At 35.1% G+C, this 24,558-nt stretch overlaps 1 protein-coding gene across 2 annotated transcripts in view; it reads left to right on the top strand.

The window, feature by feature from the left end:
* The window catches only part of LOC138652014 (NXPE family member 1-like), a 514,573-nt gene that overhangs the window by 413,607 nt on the left and 76,408 nt on the right, over positions 1–24,558 (top strand). For both annotated transcript variants that reach the window (XM_069742701.1, XM_069742702.1), the window contains exon 4: positions 23,695–23,759. In XM_069742701.1, coding sequence (XP_069598802.1) covers positions 23,695–23,759 — 65 coding nt within the window. The remainder of the gene's footprint in view (positions 1–23,694; positions 23,760–24,558) is intronic.

Raw genomic sequence — 24,558 nt, 5'->3', positions numbered from 1 at the left:
TCATTTTTTCCTCTAATGAAGGGTATTATATGCAAAGTTGTATAATTTCAATATTTTGGTGATCCAAGGTTATGACAACATCTACATGAGGAAAATATTAAGGGAATGTGTTACTGAGACATAACCTCAGCATTTGTCATCAACATATAAAGGCCTTATTCTTATTTTTATTTTTTATTCTCATTTTTATTTTTCTATTTTTCATTTTTATTTTTTTATCTCAAGAAAAAATCTATATTTCATAAAGTAATGTCTAATACAAGCATATTGCTTTATCAAATATAGTGATCATATGGTTTCATTATATAAGAAATGTTTCAATTCTGAGTTAAATACAACAATTCTTTCACTCATTCATTCATTCATATATATATTCTTATTTTGGTTCATGGCTATACATACTTACATATTATTGGTCTACTGAACATAAATTAATAAAGTTTTAATACTAAATATCAGCACTTGTTATATAAAAGACACACTGACAGCTATGGGTTCAAAAAGAAATTACACCTATGGCATAAAAATGTCCAATCACATGAAGAATATGGTTAATAATATATCATATATTATTATTATTATTATTTTATTTTTCCAAATATAAACTCCATTTTAATATCATTTAATAATTATATGGATAATATTGATTGCTATGGTACGCTGTGATATTATAAGTTAGGGAAATTACCAGATTTGGTATAGAATAGGGAATGAAGACTTCAATCAAGATACCGGAGATACGTTAATAAAGACATTTCATTTTTCTAAATTCAATTGATTCTTAAAAGTTGCAAGAAGAAAAGCCGTTATCCAGAAGTTCCACAAGGTAACAATGCTATGATTTCTGAGTAATAGACTGTGTCAAATACAATACATGTCACCACTGACAACAACTACAGCATCCAGCACTGACAAATATGAGTACAGTATCAAAGATGAATTGTGTTATTACGTTCTTATCACGATCCAGTGGTTTCATATCACCTATAAGACTTCCATGAAAGCTGGTGAACACTCAGGTAATTGTCAGGACGCTACAACCCTGACATGTGTCCTGTGCACTAAGGACTGGTTATGGTGCTATGTTTAGCAAGGAAGAGTCAATGTAACCCTTGCTGTGCTGACCAAAGACGTCACACCTGTCCCAAGACCAGTGCGGACGATATGAGGATTCCAGATGATTTCCAAGGGGAGCCAATGTAAGTCCAGGTCTCTAAAGGTGACACTACACAGATATTAAAGCGACATTTCATCTATGGACTTTGTTTTCTTATCAACATTTGAATTTATGGACTTTGATTGACACATGACACACAGTCTCTACATATCTACATGCTATCATCTATTTCAAAAGACATATTAAAGATTGTTTAAAAGAACCAAGAAGACATCAATATGAAGACCAGATGACATCAGACCTGAGATGCTTCAAGTAGATATAGGGAAGTATAATTATATATTTTATATGAATATTAGTCACGGCCTACCATAACATGAATTTACATATCATTGAGAACATATAACAATATTATTATTGATATTATTTATTACATCATTTTGCCAAAGAAGAAAGAAGATTTTATTAATATTTTAATTTGAGGGTTCCAATCAATGTCTGTCACCCTCAAAAGGGGGAATTGTTAAATATTAATTATTCTTATTTTTATTCTGTATCGAGCACATGGTTTCTTGCTGACACTATCAAAAGCTATTTCTGTGTATGTAGCTCAGAGTATAAGTTAACTCCATATACAGAAGACACGTGATCTGTAGAAACCATATAAATAACATCTCTAAGGAGGGTGGGGGGCTTTTGTCACGTGGGACGGTCACCTCCCTTCCTTCACCATCATTCTCCATGGACATGAGACAAGACACGAGGAACAACAGCTGTTAGCTACTCCATGCCATGATGACTTCAGACCTTCACACAGACAGATGACTTCTACCATTCTACCTTTTAAAGATGAGTAACAAGAAAAGCGCTGATATCTACACATGGACACTCTGTTCGTAACTGTTTAATCTATTTTTATGTTTTCTGCAATTTGGTTTTTCTGTGGACTAGTCAAAAAACCACTATACTTTCTTCAGAAAATCATGACATTTTTCTTTTAAGAATAACGCACCTGTTTAAGTCTTGATTAGATATTTTTGCTCAATAACGATTTTTAACAATTCCCCACCTATCAGGCTCAGGGAATATAATATACACCTGTTTTATGGGATATGTGTTCATTCTCCTATTCTCTACATATATTCCATGTTCATTCCCCACCTATCAGGCTCAGGGAATATAATATACACCTGTTTATATGGGATATGTATTCATTCTCCTATTCTCTACATATATTTCATGTTCATTCCCCACCAATAAAGCTCAGGGAATATAATAAACACCTGTTCATATGGAATATGTGTTCATTCCTCTATTCTCTACATATATTTCATGTTCATTCCCCACCTATCAGGCTCAGGGAATATAATATACACCTGTTTATATGGGATATGTGTTCATTCCTCTATTCTCTACATATATTTCATGTTCATTCCCCACCTATCAGGCTCAGGGAATATAATATACACCTGTTTTATGGGATATGTGTTCATTCTCCTATTCTCTACATATATTCCATGTTCATTCCCCACCTATCAGGCTCAGGGAATATAAGATACACCTGTTTATATGGGATATGTATTCATTCTCCTATTCTCTACATATATTTCATGTTCATTCCCCACCTATCAGGCTCAGGGAATATAATATACACCTGTTTATATGGGATATGTGTTCATTCTCCTATTCTCTACATATATTTCATGTTCATTCCCCACCTATCAGGCTCAGGGAATATAATATACACCTGTTTATATGGGATATGTGTTCATTCTCCTATTCTCTACATGTATTTCATGTTTATTCCCCACCTATCAGGCTCAGGGAATATAATATACACCTGTTTATATGGGATATGTATTCATTCTCCTATTCTCTACATATATTCCATGTTCATTCCCCACCTATCAGGCACAGGGAATATAATATACAGCTGTTTATATGGGATATGTGTTCATTCTCCTATTCTCTACATGTATTTCATGTTTATTCCCCACCTATCAGGCTCAGGGAATATAATAAACACGTGTTCATATGGGATATGTGCGGATTCTCTTATTCTCTACATATATTCCATGTTCATTCCCCACCTATCAGGCTCAGGGAATATAATATACACCTGTTTATATGGGATATGTGTTCATTCTCCTATTCTCTACATATATTCCATGTTCATTCCCCACCTATCAGGCTCAGGGAATATAATATACACCTGTTTATATGGGATATGTATTCATTCTCCTATTCTCTACATATATTTCATGTTCATTCCCCACCTATCAGGCTCAGGGAATATAATAAACACCTGTTCATATGGGATATGTGTTCATTCCTCTATTCTCTACATATATTTCATGTTCATTCCCCACCTATCAGGCTCAGGGAATATAATATACACCTGTTTATATGGGATATGTGTTCATTCCTCTATTCTCTACATATATTTCATGTTCATTCCCCACCTATCAGGCACAGGGAATATAATATACACCTGTTCATATGGGATATGTGTTCATTCCTCTATTCTCTACATGTATTTCATGTTCATTCCCCACCTATCAGGCTCAAGGAATATAATATACACCTGTTTATTTGGGATATGTGTTCATTCCTCTATTCTCTACATGTATTTCATGTTCATTCCCCACCTATCAGGCTCAGGGAATATAATATGTACCTGTTTATATGGGATATGTGTTCATTTTCCTATTCTCTACATGTATTTCATGTTCATTCCCCACCTATCAGGCTCAGGGAATATAATAAACACCTGTTTATATGGGATATGTGTTCATTCCTCTATTCTCTACATGTATTTCATGTTCATTCTCCACCTATCAGGCACAGGGAATATAATATACACCTGTTTATATGGGATTTGTGTTCATTCTCCTATTATCTACATATATTTCATGTTCATTCTCCACCTATCAGGCTCAGGGAATATAATATACACCTGTTTATATGGGATATGTGTTCATTCCTCTATTCTCTACATGTATTTCATGTTCATTCTCCACCTATCAGGCTCAGGGAATATAATATACACCTGTTTATATGGGATTTGTGTTCATTCTCCTATTCTCTACATATATTTCATGTTCATTCCCCACCTATCAGGCTCAGGGAATATAATATACACCTGTTTTATGGGATATGTGTTCATTCTCCTATTATCTACATATATTTCATGTTCATTCCCCACCTATCAGGCTCAGGGAATATAACATACACCTGTTTACAGGGGACATATGTTCATTCTCCTTTTCTCTACATATATTTCATGTTCTTTCCCCACCTATCAGGCTCAGGGAATATAATATACACCTGTTTATATGGGATATGTGTTCATTCCTCTATTCTCTACATGTATTTCATGTTCATTCCCCACCTATCAGGCTCAGGGAATATAATATACACCTGTTTATATGGGATATGTGTTCATTCTCCTATTATCTACATATATTTCATGTTCATTCCCCACCTATCAGGCTCAGGGAATATAATATACACCTGTTTATATGGATATGTGTTCATTCTCCTATTCTCTACAAATATTTCATGTTCTTTCCCCACCTATCAGGCTCAGGGAATATAATATACACCTGTTTATATGGGATATGTGTTCATTCTCCTATTATCTACATATATTTCATGTTCTTTCCCCACCTATCAGGCTCAGGGAATATAATATACACCTGTTTATATGGGATATGTGTTCATTCTCCTATTCTCTACATATATTTCATGTTCATTCCCCACCTATCAGGCTCAGGGAATATAATATACACCTGTTTATATGGGATATGTGTTCATTCTCCTATTATCTACATATATTTCATGTTCATTCCCCACCTATCAGGCTCAGGGAATATAATATACACCTGTTTATATGGGATATGTGTTCATTCTCCTATTCTCTACATATATTTCATGTTTATTCCCCACCTATCAGGCACAGGGAATATAATATACACCTGTTATATGGGATATGTGTTCATTCTCCTATTATCTACATATATTTCATGTTTATTCCCCACCTATCAGGCTCAGGGATTATAATATACACCTGTTTATATGGGATAAATGTTCATTCTACTATTCTATACATATATTCCATGTTCATTCCCCACCCATCAGGCTCAGGGAATATAATATACAACTGTTTATATGGGATATGTGTTCATTCTCCTATTCTCTACATATATTTCATGTTCATTCCCCACCTATCAGGCTCAGGGAATATAATATACACCTGTTTATATGGGATATGTGTTCATTCTCCTATTCTCTACATATATTTCATGTTCATTCCCCACCTATCAGGCACAGGGAATATAATATACACCTGTTTATATGGGATATGTGCGGATTCTCCTATTCTCTACATATATTTCATGTTTATTCCCCACCTATCAGGCTCAGGGAATATAATATACACCTGTTTATATGGGATATGTGTTCATTCTCCTATTCTCTACATGTATTTCATGTTAATTCTCCACCTATCAGGCACAGGGAATATAATATATACCTGTTTATATGGGATATGTGTTCATTCTCCTATTCTCTACATGTATTTCATGTTCATTCCCCACCTATCAGGCTCAGGGAATATAATAAACACCTGTTTATATGGGATATGTGTTCATTCTCCTATTCTCTACATATATTTCATGTTTATTCCCCACCTATCAGGCTCAGGGAATATAATATACACCTGTTTATATGGGATATGTGCGGATTCTCCAATTCTCTACATGTATTTCATGTTAATTCTCCACCTATCAGGCTCAGGGAATATAATATACACCTGTTTATATGGGATATGTGCGGATTCTCCTATTCTCTACATATATTTCATGTTCATTCCCCACCTATCAGGCTCAGGGAATATAATATACACCTGTTTATATGGGATATGTGTTCATTCCTCTATTCTCTACATGTATTTCATGTTCATTCCCCACCTATCAGGCTCAGGGAATATAATATACACCTGTTTATATGGGATATGTGTTCATTCTCCTATTCTCTACATGTATTTCATGTTAATTCTCCACCTATCAGGCTCAGGGAATATAATATACACCTGTTTATATGGGATATATGTTCATTCTCCTATTCTCTACATGTATTTCATGTTTATTCCCCACCTATCAGGCTCAGGGAATATAATATACACCTGTTTATATGGGATATGTGCGGATTCTCCAATTCTCTACATGTATTTCATGTTAATTCTCCACCTATCAGGCTCAGGGAATATAATATACACCTGTTTATATGGGATATGTGTTCATTCCTCTATTCTCTACATGTATTTCATGTTCATTCCCCACCTATCAGGCTCAGGGAATATAATATACACCTGTTTATATGGGATATGTGTTCATTCCTCTATTCTCTACATATATTTCATGTTCATTCCCCACCTATCAGGCTCAGGGAATATAACATACACCTGTTAATATGGGATATGTGTTCATTCCTCTATTCTCTACATATATTTCATGTTTATTCCCCACCTATCAGGCTCAGGGAATATAATATTCACCTGTTTTATGGGATATGTGTTCATTCTCCTATTCTCTACATATATTCCATGTTCATTCCCCACCTATCAGGCTCAGGGAATATAATATACACCTGTTTATATGGGATATGTATTCATTCTCCTATTCTCTACATATATTTCATGTTCATTCCTGTTAAATATTAATTATTCTTATTTTTATTCTGTATCGAGCACATGGTTTCTTGCTGACACTATCAAAAGCTATTTCTGTGTATGTAGCTCAGAGTATAAGTTAACTCCATATACAGAAGACACGTGATCTGTAGAAACCATATAAATAACATCTCTAAGGAGGGTGGGGGGCTTTTGTCACGTGGGACGGTCACCTCCCTTCCTTCACCATCATTCTCCATGGACATGAGACAAGACACGAGGAACAACAGCTGTTAGCTACTCCATGCCATGATGACTTCAGACCTTCACACAGACAGATGACTTCTACCATTCTACCTTTTAAAGATGAGTAACAAGAAAAGCGCTGATATCTACACATGGACACTCTGTTCGTAACTGTTTAATCTATTTTTATGTTTTCTGCAATTTGGTTTTTCTGTGGACTAGTCAAAAAACCACTATACTTTCTTCAGAAAATCATGACATTTTTCTTTTAAGAATAACGCACCTGTTTAAGTCTTGATTAGATATTTTTGCTCAATAACGATTTTTAACAATTCCCCACCTATCAGGCTCAGGGAATATAATATACACCTGTTTTATGGGATATGTGTTCATTCTCCTATTCTCTACATATATTCCATGTTCATTCCCCACCTATCAGGCTCAGGGAATATAATATACACCTGTTTATATGGGATATGTATTCATTCTCCTATTCTCTACATATATTTCATGTTCATTCCCCACCAATAAAGCTCAGGGAATATAATAAACACCTGTTCATATGGAATATGTGTTCATTCCTCTATTCTCTACATATATTTCATGTTCATTCCCCACCTATCAGGCTCAGGGAATATAATATACACCTGTTTATATGGGATATGTGTTCATTCCTCTATTCTCTACATATATTTCATGTTCATTCCCCACCTATCAGGCTCAGGGAATATAATATACACCTGTTTTATGGGATATGTGTTCATTCTCCTATTCTCTACATATATTCCATGTTCATTCCCCACCTATCAGGCTCAGGGAATATAAGATACACCTGTTTATATGGGATATGTATTCATTCTCCTATTCTCTACATATATTTCATGTTCATTCCCCACCTATCAGGCTCAGGGAATATAATATACACCTGTTTATCTGGGATTTGTGTTCATTCTCCTATTATCTACATATATTTCATGTTCATTCCCCACCTATCAGGCTCAGGGAATATAATATACACCTGTTTATATGGGATATGTGTTCATTCTCCTATTCTCTACATATATTCCATGTTCATTCCCCACCTATCAGGCACAGGGAATATAATATACACCTGTTTATATGGGATATGTGTTCATTCTCCTATTCTCTACATGTATTTCATGTTTATTCCCCACCTATCAGGCTCAGGGAATATAATAAACACGTGTTCATATGGGATATGTGCGGATTCTCTTATTCTCTACATATATTCCATGTTCATTCCCCACCTATCAGGCTCAGGGAATATAATATACACCTGTTTATATGGGATATGTGTTCATTCTCCTATTCTCTACATATATTCCATGTTCATTCCCCACCTATCAGGCTCAGGGAATATAATATACACCTGTTTATATGGGATATGTATTCATTCTCCTATTCTCTACATATATTTCATGTTCATTCCCCACCTATCAGGCTCAGGGAATATAATAAACACCTGTTCATATGGGATATGTGTTCATTCCTCTATTCTCTACATATATTTCATGTTCATTCCCCACCTATCAGGCTCAGGGAATATAATATACACCTGTTTATATGGGATATGTGTTCATTCCTCTATTCTCTACATATATTTCATGTTCATTCCCCACCTATCAGGCACAGGGAATATAATATACACCTGTTCATATGGGATATGTGTTCATTCCTCTATTCTCTACATGTATTTCATGTTCATTCCCCACCTATCAGGCTCAAGGAATATAATATACACCTGTTTATTTGGGATATGTGTTCATTCCTCTATTCTCTACATGTATTTCATGTTCATTCCCCACCTATCAGGCTCAGGGAATATAATATGTACCTGTTTATATGGGATATGTGTTCATTTTCCTATTCTCTACATGTATTTCATGTTCATTCCCCACCTATCAGGCTCAGGGAATATAATAAACACCTGTTTATATGGGATATGTGTTCATTCCTCTATTCTCTACATATATTTCATGTTTATTCCCCACCTATCAGGCTCAGGGAATATAATATACACCTGTTTATATGGGATATGTATTCATTCTCCTATTCTCTACATATATTTCATGTTCATTCCCCACCTATCAGGCTCAGGGAATATAATATACACCTGTTTTATGGGATATGTGTTCATTCTCCTATTCTCTACATGTATTTCATGTTAATTCTCCACCTATCAGGCACAGGGAATATAATATATACCTGTTTATATGGGATATGTGTTCATTCCTCTATTCTCTACATGTATTTCATGTTCATTCCCCACCTATCAGGCTCAGGGAATATAATATGTACCTGTTTATATGGGATATGTGTTCATTTTCCTATTCTCTACATGTATTTCATGTTCATTCTCCACCTATCAGGCTCAGGGAATATAATATACACCTGTATATATGGGATATGTGTTCATTCTCCTATTCTCTACATATATTTCATGTTCATTCCCCACCTATCAGGCTCAGGGAATATAATATACACCTGTTTATATGGGATATGTGCGGATTCTCCAATTCTTTACATGTATTTCATGTTAATTCTCCACCTATCAGGCTCAGGGAATATAATATACACCTGTTTATATGGGATATGTGTTCATTCCTCTATTCTTTACATGTATTTCATGTTCATTCCCCACCTATCAGGCTCAGGGAATATAATATACACCTGTTTATATGGGATATATGTTCATTCCTCTATTCTCTACATATATTTCATGTTCATTCCCCACCTATCAGGCACAGGGAATATAATATACACCTGTTCATATGGGATATGTGTTCATTCCTCTATTCTTTACATGTATTTCATGTTCATTCCCCACCTATCAGGCACAGGGAATATAATATACACCTGTTTATATGGGATATGTGTTCATTTCTCTATTCTCTACATATATTCCATGTTCATTCCCCACCTATCAGGCACAGGGAATATAACATACACCTGTTTATATGGGATATGTGTTCATTTCTCTATTCTCTACATATATTTCATGTTCATTCCCCACCTATCAGGCACAGGGAATATAATATACACCTGTTCATATGGGATATATGTTCATTCCTCTATTCTCTACATATATTTCATGTTTATTCCCCACCTATCAGGCTCAGGGAATATAATATACACCTGTTTATATGGGATATGTATTCATTCCTCTATTCTCTACATGTATTTCATGTTCATTCCCCACCTATCAGGCTCAGGGAATATAATATACACCTGTTTATATGGGATATGTGTTCATTCTCCTTTTCTCTACACATATTTCATGTTTATTCCCCACCTATCAGGCTCAGGGAATATAATATACACCTGTTTATATGGGATATGTGTTCATTCCTCTATTCTCTACATATATTTCATGTTTATTCCCCACCTATCAGGCACAGTGAATATAATATTCACCTGTTTATATGGGATATGTATTCATTCTCCTATTCTCTACATATATTTCATGTTCATTCCCCACCTATCAGGCTCAGGGAATATAATATACACCTGTTTTATGGGATATGTGTTCATTCTCCTTTTCTCTACATGTATTTCATGTTAATTCTCCACCTATCAGGCTCAGGGAATATAATATACACCTGTTTATATGGGATATGTGTTCATTCCTCTATTCTCTACATGTATTTCATGTTCATTCCCCACCTATCAGGCTCAGGGAATATAATATGTACCTGTTTATATGGGATATGTGTTCATTCTCCTATTCTCTACATGTATTTCATGTTCATTCCCCACCTATCAGGCTCAGGGAATATAATATACACCTGTTTATATGGGATATGTGTTCATTCTCCTATTCTCTACATATATTTCATGTTTATTCCCCACCTATCAGGCTCAGGGAATATAATATACACCTGTTTATATGGATATGTGCGGATTCTCCAATTCTTTACATGTATTTCATGTTAATTCTCCACCTATCAGGCTCAGGGAATATAATATACACCTGTTTATATGGGATATGTGTTCATTCCTCTATTCTTTACATGTATTTCATGTTCATTCCCCACCTATCAGGCTCAGGGAATATAATATACACCTGTTTATATGGGATATGTGTTCATTCTCCTATTATCTACATATATTTCATGTTCATTCCCCACCTATCAGGCACAGGGAATATAATATACACCTGTTTATATGGGATATGTGTTCATTCCTCTATTCTCTACATGTATTTCATGTTCATTCCCCACCTATCAGGCACAGGGAATATAATATACACCTGTTTATATGGGATATGTGTTCATTCCTCTATTATGTACATATATTTCATGTTCATTCCCCACCTATCAGGCTCAGGGAATATAACATACACCTGTTTATATGGGATATGTGTTCATTCTCCTATTCTCTACATGTATTTCATGTTCATTCACCACCTATCAGGCTCAGGGAATATAATAAACACCTGTTTATATGGGATATGTGTTCATTCCTCTATTCTCTACATGTATTTCATGTTCATTCCCCACCTATCAGGCTCAGGGAATATAATATACACCTGTTTATATGGGATATGTGTTCATTCTCCTATTCCCTACATATATTTCATGTTCATTCCCCACCTATCAGGCTCAGGGAATATAATATACACCTGTTTATATGGGATATGTGTTCATTCTCCTATTCTCTACATATATTTCATGTTCATTCCCCACCTATCAGGCTCAGGGAATATAATATACACCTGTTTATATGGGATATGTATTCATTCTCCTATTCTCTACATATATTTCATGTTCATTCCCCACCAATAAAGCTCAGGGAATATAATAAACACCTGTTCATATGGAATATGTGTTCATTCCTCTATTCTCTACATATATTTCATGTTCATTCCCCACCTATCAGGCTCAGGGAATATAATATACACCTGTTTATATGGGATATGTGTTCATTCCTCTATTCTCTACATATATTTCATGTTCATTCCCCACCTATCAGGCACAGGGAATATAATATACACCTGTTCATATGGGATATGTGTTCATTCCTCTATTCTCTACATGTATTTCATGTTCATTCCCCACCTATCAGGCTCAAGGAATATAATATACACCTGTTTATTTGGGATATGTGTTCATTCCTCTATTCTCTACATGTATTTCATGTTCATTCCCCACCTATCAGGCTCAGGGAATATAACATACACCTGTTTATATGGGATATGTGTTCATTCCTCTATTCTCTACATATATTTCATGTTTATTCCCCACCTATCAGGCTCAGGGAATATAATATACACCTGTTTATATGGGATATGTATTCATTCTCCTATTCTCTACATATATTTCATGTTCATTCCCCACCAATAAAGCTCAGGGAATATAATAAACACCTGTTCATATGGAATATGTGTTCATTCCTCTATTCTCTACATATATTTCATGTTCATTCCCCACCTATCAGGCTCAGGGAATATAATATACACCTGTTTATATGGGATATGTGTTCATTCCTCTATTCTCTACATATATTTCATGTTCATTCCCCACCTATCAGGCACAGGGAATATAATATACACCTGTTCATATGGGATATGTGTTCATTCCTCTATTCTCTACATGTATTTCATGTTCATTCCCCACCTATCAGGCTCAAGGAATATAATATACACCTGTTTATTTGGGATATGTGTTCATTCCTCTATTCTCTACATGTATTTCATGTTCATTCCCCACCTATCAGGCTCAGGGAATATAACATACACCTGTTTATATGGGATATGTGTTCATTCCTCTATTCTCTACATATATTTCATGTTTATTCCCCACCTATCAGGCTCAGGGAATATAATATACACCTGTTTATATGGGATATGTATTCATTCTCCTATTCTCTACATATATTTCATGTTCATTCCCCACCTATCAGGCTCAGGGAATATAATATACACCTGTTTTATGGGATATGTGTTCATTCTCCTATTCTCTACATGTATTTCATGTTAATTCTCCACCTATCAGGCTCAGGGAATATAATATACACCTGTTTATATGGGATATGTGTTCATTCCTCTATTCTCTACATGTATTTCATGTTCATTCCCCACCTATCAGGCACAGGGAATATAATATAGACCTGTTTATATGGGATATGTGTTCATTCTCCTATTCTCTACATATATTTCATGTTCATTCCCCACCTATCAGGCTCAGGGAATATAATATACACCTGTTTATATGGGATATGTGTTCATTCTCCTATTCTCTACATATATTTCATGTTCATTCCCCACCTATCAGGCTCAGGGAATATAACATACACCTGTTAATATGGGATATGTGTTCATTCCTCTATTCTCTACATATATTTCATGTTTATTCCCCACCTATCAGGCTCAGGGAATATAATATACACCTGTTTATATGGGATATGTATTCATTCTCCTATTCTCTACATATATTCCATGTTCATTCCCCACCTATCAGGCTCAGGGAATATAATATACACCTGTTTATATGGGATATGTATTCATTCTCCTATTCTCTACATATATTTCATGTTCATTCCCCACCAATAAAGCTCAGGGAATATAATAAACACCTGTTCATATGGAATATGTGTTCATTCCTCTATTCTCTACATATATTTCATTTTCATTCCCCACCTATCAGGCTCAGGGAATATAATATACACCAATTTATATGGGATATGTGTTCATTCCTCTATTCTCTACATATATTTCATGTTTATTCCCCACCTATCAGGCTCAGGGAATATAATATACACCTGTTTATATGGGATATGTGTTCATTCCCCTATTCTCTACATATATTTCATGTTTATTCCCCACCTATCAGGCTCAGGGAATATAATATACACCTGTTTATATGGGATATGTGTTCATTCCTCTATTATCTACATATATTTCATGTTCATTCCCCACCTATCAGGCTCAGGGAATATAATATACACCTGTTTTATGGGATATGTGTTCATTCTCCTATTCTCTACATATATTCCATGTTCATTCCCCACCTATCAGGCTCAGGGAATATAAGATACACCTGTTTATATGGGATATGTATTCATTCTCCTATTCTCTACATATGTTTCATGTTCATTCCCCACCTATCAGGCTCAGGGAATATAATATACACCTGTTTATATGGGATATGTATTCATTCTCCTATTCTCTACATATATTTCATGTTCATTCCCCACCTATCAGGCTCAGGGAATATAATAAACACCTGTTCATATGGGATGTGTGTTCATTCCTCTATTCTCTACATATATTTCATGTTCATTCCCCACCTATCAGGCTCAGGGAATATAATATACACCTGTTCATATGGGATATGTGTTCATTCCTCTATTCTCTACATATATTTCATGTTCATTCCCCACCCATCAGGCACAGGGAATATAATATACACCTGTTTATATGGGATATGTGTTCATTCTCCTATTCTCTACATGTATTTCATGTTCATTCCCCACCTATCAGGCTCAGGGAATATAATATACACCTGTTCATATGGGATATGTGTTCATTCCTCTATTCTCTACATGTATTTCATGTTCATTCCCCACCTATCAGGCTCAGGGAATATAATATACACCTGTTTATATGGGATATGTGTTCATTCCTCTATTCTCTACATATATTTCATGTTCATTCCCCACCTATCAGGCTCAAGGAATATAATATACACCTGTTCATATGGGATATGTGTTCATTCCTCTATTCTCTACATGTATTTCATGTTCATTCCCCAACTATCAGACTCAAGGAATATAATATACACCTGTTTATTTGGGATATGTGTTCATTCCTCTATTCTCTACATGTATTTCATGTTCATTCCCCACCTATCAGGCTCAGGGAATATAACATACACCTGTTTATATGGGATATGTGTTCATTCCTCTATTCTCTACATATATTTCATGTTTATTCCCCACCTATCGGGCTCAGGGAATATAATATACACCTGTTTATATGGGATATGTGTTCATTCTCCTATTCTCTACATGTATTTCATGTTTATTCCCCACCTATCAGGCTCAGGCATATAATATACACCTGTTTCATGGGATATGTGTTCATTCTCCTATTCTCTACATATATTTCATGTTCATTCCCCACCTATTAGGCTCAGGGAATATAATAAACACCTGTTCATATGGGATATGTGTTCATTCCTCTATTCTCTACATATATTTCATGTTCATTCCCCACCTATCAGGCACAGGGAATATAATATACACCTGTTCATATGGGATATGTGTTCATTCCTCTATTCTCTACATATATTTCATGTTCATTCCCCACCTATCAGGCACAGGGAATATAATATACACCTGTTCATATGGGATATGTGTTCATTCCTCTATTCTCTACATGTATTTCATGTTCATTCCCCACCTATCAGGCTCAGGGAATATAATATACACCTGTTTATATGGGATATGTGTTCATTCCTCTATTCTCTACATATATTTCATGTTCATTCCCCACCTATCAGGCACAGGGAATATAATATACACCTGTTCATATGGGATATGTGTTCATTCCTCTATTCTCTACATGTATTTCATGTTCATTCCCCACCTATCAGGCTCAGGGAATATAATATACACCTGTTTATATGGGATATGTGTTCATTCCTCTATTCTCTACATATATTTCATGTTCATTCCCCACCTATCAGGCACAGGGAATATAACATACACCTGTTTATATGGGATATGTGTTCATTCCTCTATTCTCTACATATATTTCATGTTTATTCCCCACCTATCGGGCTCAGGGAATATAATATACACCTGTTTATATGGGATATGTGTTCATTCTCCTATTCTCTACATGTATTTCATGTTTATTCCCCACCTATCAGGCTCAGGGAATATAATATACACCTGTTTATATGGGATATGTATTCATTCTCCTATTCTCTACATATATTTCATGTTCATTCCCCACCTATCAGGTTCAGGGAATATAATATATACCTGTTTATATGGGATATGTGTTTATTCTCCTATTCTCTACATGTATTTCATGTTCATTCCCCACCTATCAGGCTCAGGGAATATAATATACACCTGTTATATGGGATATGTGTTCATTCTCCTATTCTCTACATATATTCCATGTTCATTCCCCACCTATCGGGCTCAGGGAATATAATATACACCTGTTTATATGGGATATGTGTTCATTCTCCTATTCTCTACATTTATTTCATGTTCATTCCCCACCTATCAGGCTCAGGGAATATAATATACACCTGTTTATATGGGATATGTGTTCATTCTCCTATTCTCTACATATATTTCATGTTCATTCCCCACCTATCAGGCTCAGGGAATATAATATATACCTGTTTATATGGGATATGTGTTTATTCTCCTATTCTCTACATGTATTTCATGTTCATTCCCCACCTATCAGGCTCAGGGAATATAATATACACCTGTTTATATGGGATATGTGTTCATTCTCCTATTCTCTACATGTATTTCATGTTTATTCCCCAACTATCAGGCTCAGGGAATATAATATACACCTGTATATATGGGATATGTGTTTATTCTCCTATTCTCTACATGTATTTCATGTTCATTCCCCACCTGTCAGGCTCAGGGAATATAATATACACCTGTTCATATGGGATATGTGTTCATTCCTCTATTCTCTACATATATTTCATGTTCATTCCCCACCTATCAGGCACAGGGAATATAATATACACCTGTTTATATGGAATATGTGTTCATTCTCCTATTATCTACATATATTTCATGTTCATTCCCCACCTATCAGGCTCAGGGAATATAACATACATCTGTTTATATGGGATATGTGTTCATTCCTCTATTCTCTACATATATTTCATGTTCATTCCCCACCTATCAGGCACAGGGAATATAATATACACCTGTTTATATGGGATATGTGTTCATTCTCCTATTATCTACATATATTTCAAGTTCATTCCCCACCTATCAGGCTCAGGGAATATAACATACATCTGTTTATATGGGATATGTGTTCATTCCTCTATTCTCTACATATATTTCATGTTTATTCCCCACCTATCAGGCTCAGGGAATATAATATACACCTGTTTATATGGGATATATGTTCATTCTCCTATTCTCTACATATATTTCATGTTCATTCCCCAACTATCAGGCTCAGGGAATATAACATACATCTGTTTATATGGGATATGTGTTCATTCCTCTATTCTCTACATATATTTCATGTTCATTCTCCACCTATCAGGCTCAGGGAATATAATATACACCTGTTTATATGGGATATGTGTTCATTCTCCTATTCTCTACATATATTTCATGTTTATTCCCCACCTATCAGGCTCAGGGAATATAACATACACCTGTTTATATGGGATATGTGTTCATTCTCTTATTCTCTACATATATTTCATGTTCATTCCCCACCTATCAGGCTCAGGGAATATAATATACACCTGTTCATATGGGATATGTGTTCATTCCTCTATTCTCTACATATATTTCATGTTCATTCCCCACCTATCAGGCACAGGGAATATAATATACACCTGTTTATATGGGATATGTGTTCATTCTCCTATTATCTACATATATTTCAAGTTCATTCCCCACCTATCAGGCTCAGGGAATATAATATACATCTGTTTATATGGGATATGTGTTCATTCCTCTATTCTCTACATATATTTCATGTTTATTCCCCACCTATCAGGCTCAGGGAATATAATATACACCTGTTTATATGGGATATATGTTCATTCTCCTATTCTCTACATATATTTCATGTTCATTCCCCAACTATCAGGCTCAGGGAATATAACATACATCTGTTTATATGGGATATGTGTTCATTCTCCTATTCTCTACATATATTTCATGTTCATTCCCCAACTATCAGGCACAGGGAATATAATATACACCTGTTTATATGGGATATGTGTTCATTCCTCTATTCTCTACATATATTTCATGTTCATTCTCCACCTATCAGGCTCAGGGAATATAATATACACCTGTTTATATGGGATATGTGTTCATTCTCCTATTCTCTACATGTATTTCATGTTTATTCCCCACCTATCAGGCACAGGGAATATAATATACACCTGTTTATATGGGATATATGTTCATTCTCCTATTCTCTACATATATTTCATGTTTATTCCCCACCTATCAGGCTCAGGGAATATAACATACACCTGTTTATATGGGATATGTGTTCATTCTCTTATTCTCTACATATATTTCATGTTCATTCCCCACCTATCAGGCTCAGGGAATATAATATACACCACCTGTTTATATGGGATATGTATTCATTCCTCTATTCTCTACATATATTTCATGTTTATTCCCCACCTATCAGGCTCAGGGAATATAATATACACCTGTTTATATGGGATATGTGCGGATTCTCCTATTCTCTACATGTATTTCATGTTCATTCCCCACCTATCAGGCTCAGGGAATATAATATACACCTGTTTATATGGGATATGTGTTCATTCCTCTATTCTCTACATGTATTTCATGTTCATTCCCCACCTATCAGGCTCAGGGAATATAATATACACCTGTTTATATGGGATATGTGTTCATTCTCCTATTCTCTACATGTATTTCATGTTTATTCCCCACCTATCAGGCTCAGGGAATATAATATACACCTGTTTATATGGGATATGTGTTAATTCTCCTATTCTCTACATGTATTTCATGTTCATTCCCCACCTATCAGGCTCAGGGAATATAATATACACCTGTTTATATGGGATATGTGTTCATTCTCCTATTCTCTACATGTATTTCATGTTTATTCCTCACCTATCAGGCTCAGGGAATATAATATACACCTGTTTATATGGGATATGTGCAGATTCTCCTATTCTCTACATATATTTCATGTTCATTCCCCACCTATCAGGCTCAGGGAATATAATATACACCTGTTTATATGGGATATGTGTTCATTCCTCTATTCTCTACATGTATTTCATGTTCATTCCCCACCTATCAGGCACAGGGAATATAATATACACCTGTTTATATGGGATATATGTTCATTCCTCTATTCTCTACATATATTTCATGTTCATTCCCCACCTATCAGGCTCAGGGAATATAATATGCACCTGTTTTATGGGATATGTGTTCATTCTCCTATTCTCTACATATATTTCATGTTCATTCCCCACCTATCAGGCACAGGGAATATAATATACACCTGTTTATATGGGATATATGTTCATTCCTCTATTCTCTACATATATTTCATGTTCATTCCCCACCTATCAGGCACAGGGAATATAATATACACCTGTTTATATGGGATATGTGCAGATTCTCCTATTCTCTACATATATTTCATGTTCATTCCCCACCTATCAGGCACAGGGAATATAATATACACCTGTTTATATGGGATATGTGTTCATTCTCCTATTCTCTACATATATTTCATGTTCATTCCCCACCTATCAGGCTCAGGGAATATAACATACACCTGTTTATATGGGATATGTGTTCATTCTCCTATTCTCTACATATATTCCATGTTCATTCCCCACCTATCAGGCACAGGGAATATAATATACACCTGTTTATATGGGATATGTATTCATTCTCCTATTCTCTACATATATTTCATGTTCATTCCCCACCTATCAGGCTCAGGGAATATAATATACACCTGTTTATATGGGATATGTGTTCATTCTCCTATTCTCTACATATATTTCATGTTCATTCCCCACCTATCAGGCTCAGGGAATATAATAAACACCTGTTTATATGGGATATGTGTTCATTCCTCTATTCTCTACATGTATTTCATGTTCATTCCCCACCTATCAGGCTCAGGAAATATAATATACACCTGTTTATATGTGATACGTGTTCATTCTCCTATTATCTACATGTATTTCATGTTCATTCCCCACCTATCAGGCTCAGGGAATATAATATACACCTGTTTATATGGGATATGTGTTCATTCTATTCTCTACATATATTTCATGTTCATTCTCCGCCTATCAGGCTCAGGGAATATAATATACACCTGTTTATATGGGATATGTGTTCATTCTCCTATTATCTACATGTATTTCATGTTCATTCCCCACCTATCAGGCTCAGGGAATATAATATACACCTGTTTATATGGGATATGTGTTCATTCTCCTATTCTCTACATGTATTTCATGTTCATTCCCCACCTATCAGGCTCAGGGAATATAATATACACCTGTTTATATGGGATATGTGTTCATTCTCCTATTCTCTACATATATTTCATGTTCATTCTCCACCTATCAGGCTCAGGGAATATAATATACACCTGTTTATATGGGATATGTGCGGATTCTCCTATTCTCTACATATATTTCATGTTCATTCTCCGCCTATCAGGCTCAGGGAATATAATATACACCTGTTTATATGGGATATGTGTTCATTCTCCTATTCTCTACATGTATTTCATGTTCATTCCCCACCTATCAGGCTCAGGGAATATAATATACACCTGTTTATATGGGATATGTGTTCATTCTCCTATTCTCTACATATATTTCATGTTCATTCTCCACCTATCAGGCTCAGGGAATATAATATACACCTGTTTATATGGGATATGTGTTCATTCTATTCTCTACATATATTTCATGTTCATTCTCCGCCTATCAGGCTCAGGGAATATAATATACACCTGTTTATATGGGATATGTGTTCATTCTCCTATTATCTACATGTATTTCATGTTCATTCCCCACCTATCAGGCTCAGGGAATATAATATACACCTGTTTATATGGGATATGTGTTCATTCTCCTATTCTCTACATGTATTTCATGTTCATTCCCCACCTATCAGGCTCAGGGAATATAATATACACCTGTTTATATGGGATATGTGTTCATTCTCCTATTCTCTACATATATTTCATGTTCATTCTCCACCTATCAGGCTCAGGGAATATAATATACACCTGTTTATATGGGATATGTGCGGATTCTCCTATTCTCTACATATATTTCATGTTCATTCTCCGCCTATCAGGCTCAGGGAATATAATATACACCTGTTTATATGGGATATGTGTTCATTCTCCTATTCTCTACATGTATTTCATGTTCATTCCCCACCTATCAGGCTCAGGGAATATAATATACACCTGTTTATATGGGATATGTGTTCATTCTCCTATTCTCTACATATATTTCATGTTCATTCTCCACCTATCAGGCTCAGGGAATATAATATACACCTGTTTATATGGGATATGTGTTCATTCTCCTATTCTCTACATATATTTCATGTTCATTCTCCGCCTATCAGGCTCAGGGAATATAATATACACCTGTTCATATGGGATATGTGTTCATTCTATTCTCTACATATATTTCATGTTCATTCTCCGCCTATCAGGCTCAGGGAATATAATATACACCTGTTCATATGGGATATGTGTTCATTCTATTCTCTACATATATTTCATGTTCATTCTCCGCCTATCAGGCTCAGGGAATATAATATACACCTGTTCATATGGGATATGTGTTCATTCTATTCTCTACATATATTTCATGTTCATTCTCCGCCTATCAGGCTCAGGGAATATAATATACACCTGTTTATATGGGATATGTGTTCATTCTCCTATTCTCTACATGTATTTCATGTTCATTCCCCACCTATCAGGCTCAGGGAATATAATATACACCTGTTTATATGGGATATGTGTTCATTCTCCTATTCTCTACATGTATTTCATGTTTATTCCCCACCTATCAGGCTCAGGGAATATAATATACACCTGTTTATATGGGATATGTGTTCATTCTCCTATTCTCTACATGTATTTCATGTTCATTCCCCACCTATCAGGCTCAGGGAATATAATATACACCTGTTTATATGGGATATGTGTTCATTCTCCTATTCTCTACATATATTTCATGTTCATTCTCCACCTATCAGGCTCAGGGAATATAATATACACCTGTTTATATGGGATATGTGCGGATTCTCCTATTCTCTACATATATTTCATGTTCATTCTCCGCCTATCAGGCTCAGGGAATATAATAAACACCTGTTCATATGGGATATGTGTTCATTCTATTCTCTACATATATTTCATGTTCATTCTCCGCCTATCAGGCTCAGGGAATATAATATACACCTGTTTATATGGGATATGTGTTCATTCTCCTATTATCTACATGTATTTCATGTTCATTCCCCACCTATCAGGCTCAGGGAATATAATATACACCTGTTTATATGGGATATGTGTTCATTCTCCTATTCTCTACATGTATTTCATGTTCATTCCCCACCTATCAGGCTCAGGGAATATAATATACACCTGTTTATATGGGATATGTGCGGATTCTCCTATTCTCTACATATATTTCATGTTCATTCCCCACCTATCAGGCTCAGGGAATATAATATACACCTGTTTATATGGGATATGTGTTCATTCCTCTATTCTCTACATATATTTCATGTTCATTCCCCACCTATCAGGCTCAGGGAATATAATATACACCTGTTTATATGGGATATGTGTTCATTCTCCTATTCTCTACATATATTTCATGTTCATTCTCCACCTATCAGGCTCAGGGAATATAATATACACCTGTTTATATGGGATATGTGCGGATTCTCCTATTCTCTACATATATTTCATGTTCATTCCCCACCTATCAGGCTCAGGGAATATAATATACACCTGTTTATATGGGATATGTGTTCATTCCTCTATTCTCTACATATATTTCATGTTCATTCCCCACCTATCAGGCTCAGGGAATATAATATACACCTGTTTATATGGGATATGTGTTCATTCTCCTATTATCTACATGTATTTCATGTTCATTCCCCACCTATCAGGCTCAGGGAATATAATATACACCTGTTTATATGGGATATGTGTTCATTCTCCTATTCTCTACATGTATTTCATGTTCATTCCCCACCTATCAGGCACAGGGAATATAATATACACCTGTTTATATGGGATATGTGTTCATTTTCCTATTCTCTACATATATTTCATGTTCATTCTCCACCTATCAGGCTCAGGGAATATAATATACACCTGTTTATATGGGATATGTGCGGATTCTCCTATTCTCTACATATATTTCATGTTCATTCCCCACCTATCAGGCACAGGGAATATAATAAACACCTGTTCATATGGGATATGTGTTCATTCTATTCTCTACATATATTTCATGTTCATTCTCCACCTATCAGGCACAGGGAATATAATATACACCTGTTTATATGGGATATGTGTTCATTCTCCTATTCTCTACATATATTTCATGTTCATTCCCCACCTATCAGGCTCAGGGAATATAATATACACCTGTTTATATGGGATCTATGTTGATTTCCTAATTGTCTACATATATTCATGTTCAGTTCATATCCAAGATGCATAAGAAATCTATAACATCTCTCCATCTCTTTGGAGCTATAAGTTTTTATGTTAATTCTTTTTTTTTATTCCTTTATTCTTTTTAGTATGTCCCTTCAATTCCTTCCAATTACTGGGAACATAAAGTAACACTTACGGTACTTTTTCATTTTTTTCAAGGTCTAATGTTGGAATTAGGATCTCAAGTGATTTTGGCGGTATTAATGTAACACAGTGCAAGAACAGTAAGTAAAATTCTAGCAGTATTTACAACTAATCGGCAAAATGTACAGTACAATCTGCATCTGTTGTAAAATCCACATCAGAACAACTGTGTAATCCTTTGTGAAAGTTTTCTTAAAATTATCATCATTAATATCAAGCGGGAAAACTTTGCATAAGGATTAAATATGCATTCTGACAGATATTCAAAGTAAGCCAACCATCCACAGCAAATCTATAAGATCTATGTATTAATAGATCATAGAAAATATTAAAAATCCTTGAAGTCCCTCATATCCCCCCCTCTCTCATTTACAGTAAGGGAACAAGAGCTGGCAATCTAGCTGACACTCTTGGAATAGACTGATGCAAGTAGAAAATTGAATGTGAACCAGCTTATTTAACCCCTTAACGACCAGAGGTATTTTGTTTTTTCAAGTTTCATTTTTTGCTCCCCTTCTTCTCAGAGCCATAACTTTTTTATTTGTTGTCAAAATGGCCATATGATGGCTTGGTTTTTTTGCGGGGTGAGTTGTACTTTTGAACAACACCATTAGTTTTAACATATCATGCACTGGAAAATGGGAAAAAAAACTTTCCGGTGCTTCTGAAATTGCAAAAATAGTGCTATCCCACAGTTGTTTTTTGTTTTACTATGTTCATTAAATGCTAAAGGTGACCTGCCAATTCTCCAGGTCATTACGAGTTCATAGACACCAAACATGTCTAGGTTCTCTTTTATTTTAGTGGTGAAAAAAATTCCCCAAAAATTCATTTGATTTAAAAAAAAAATTGCCGTTTTCCAATACAGGGTCTCTATTT

This window comes from Ranitomeya imitator, chromosome 10 (assembly GCF_032444005.1).
Source record: "Ranitomeya imitator isolate aRanImi1 chromosome 10, aRanImi1.pri, whole genome shotgun sequence".
Classification (NCBI taxonomy): Eukaryota; Metazoa; Chordata; class Amphibia; order Anura; family Dendrobatidae; genus Ranitomeya; species Ranitomeya imitator.
Note: the sequence above shows the minus strand (reverse complement) of the source record. Positions and strands in the feature narration are given on the sequence as shown.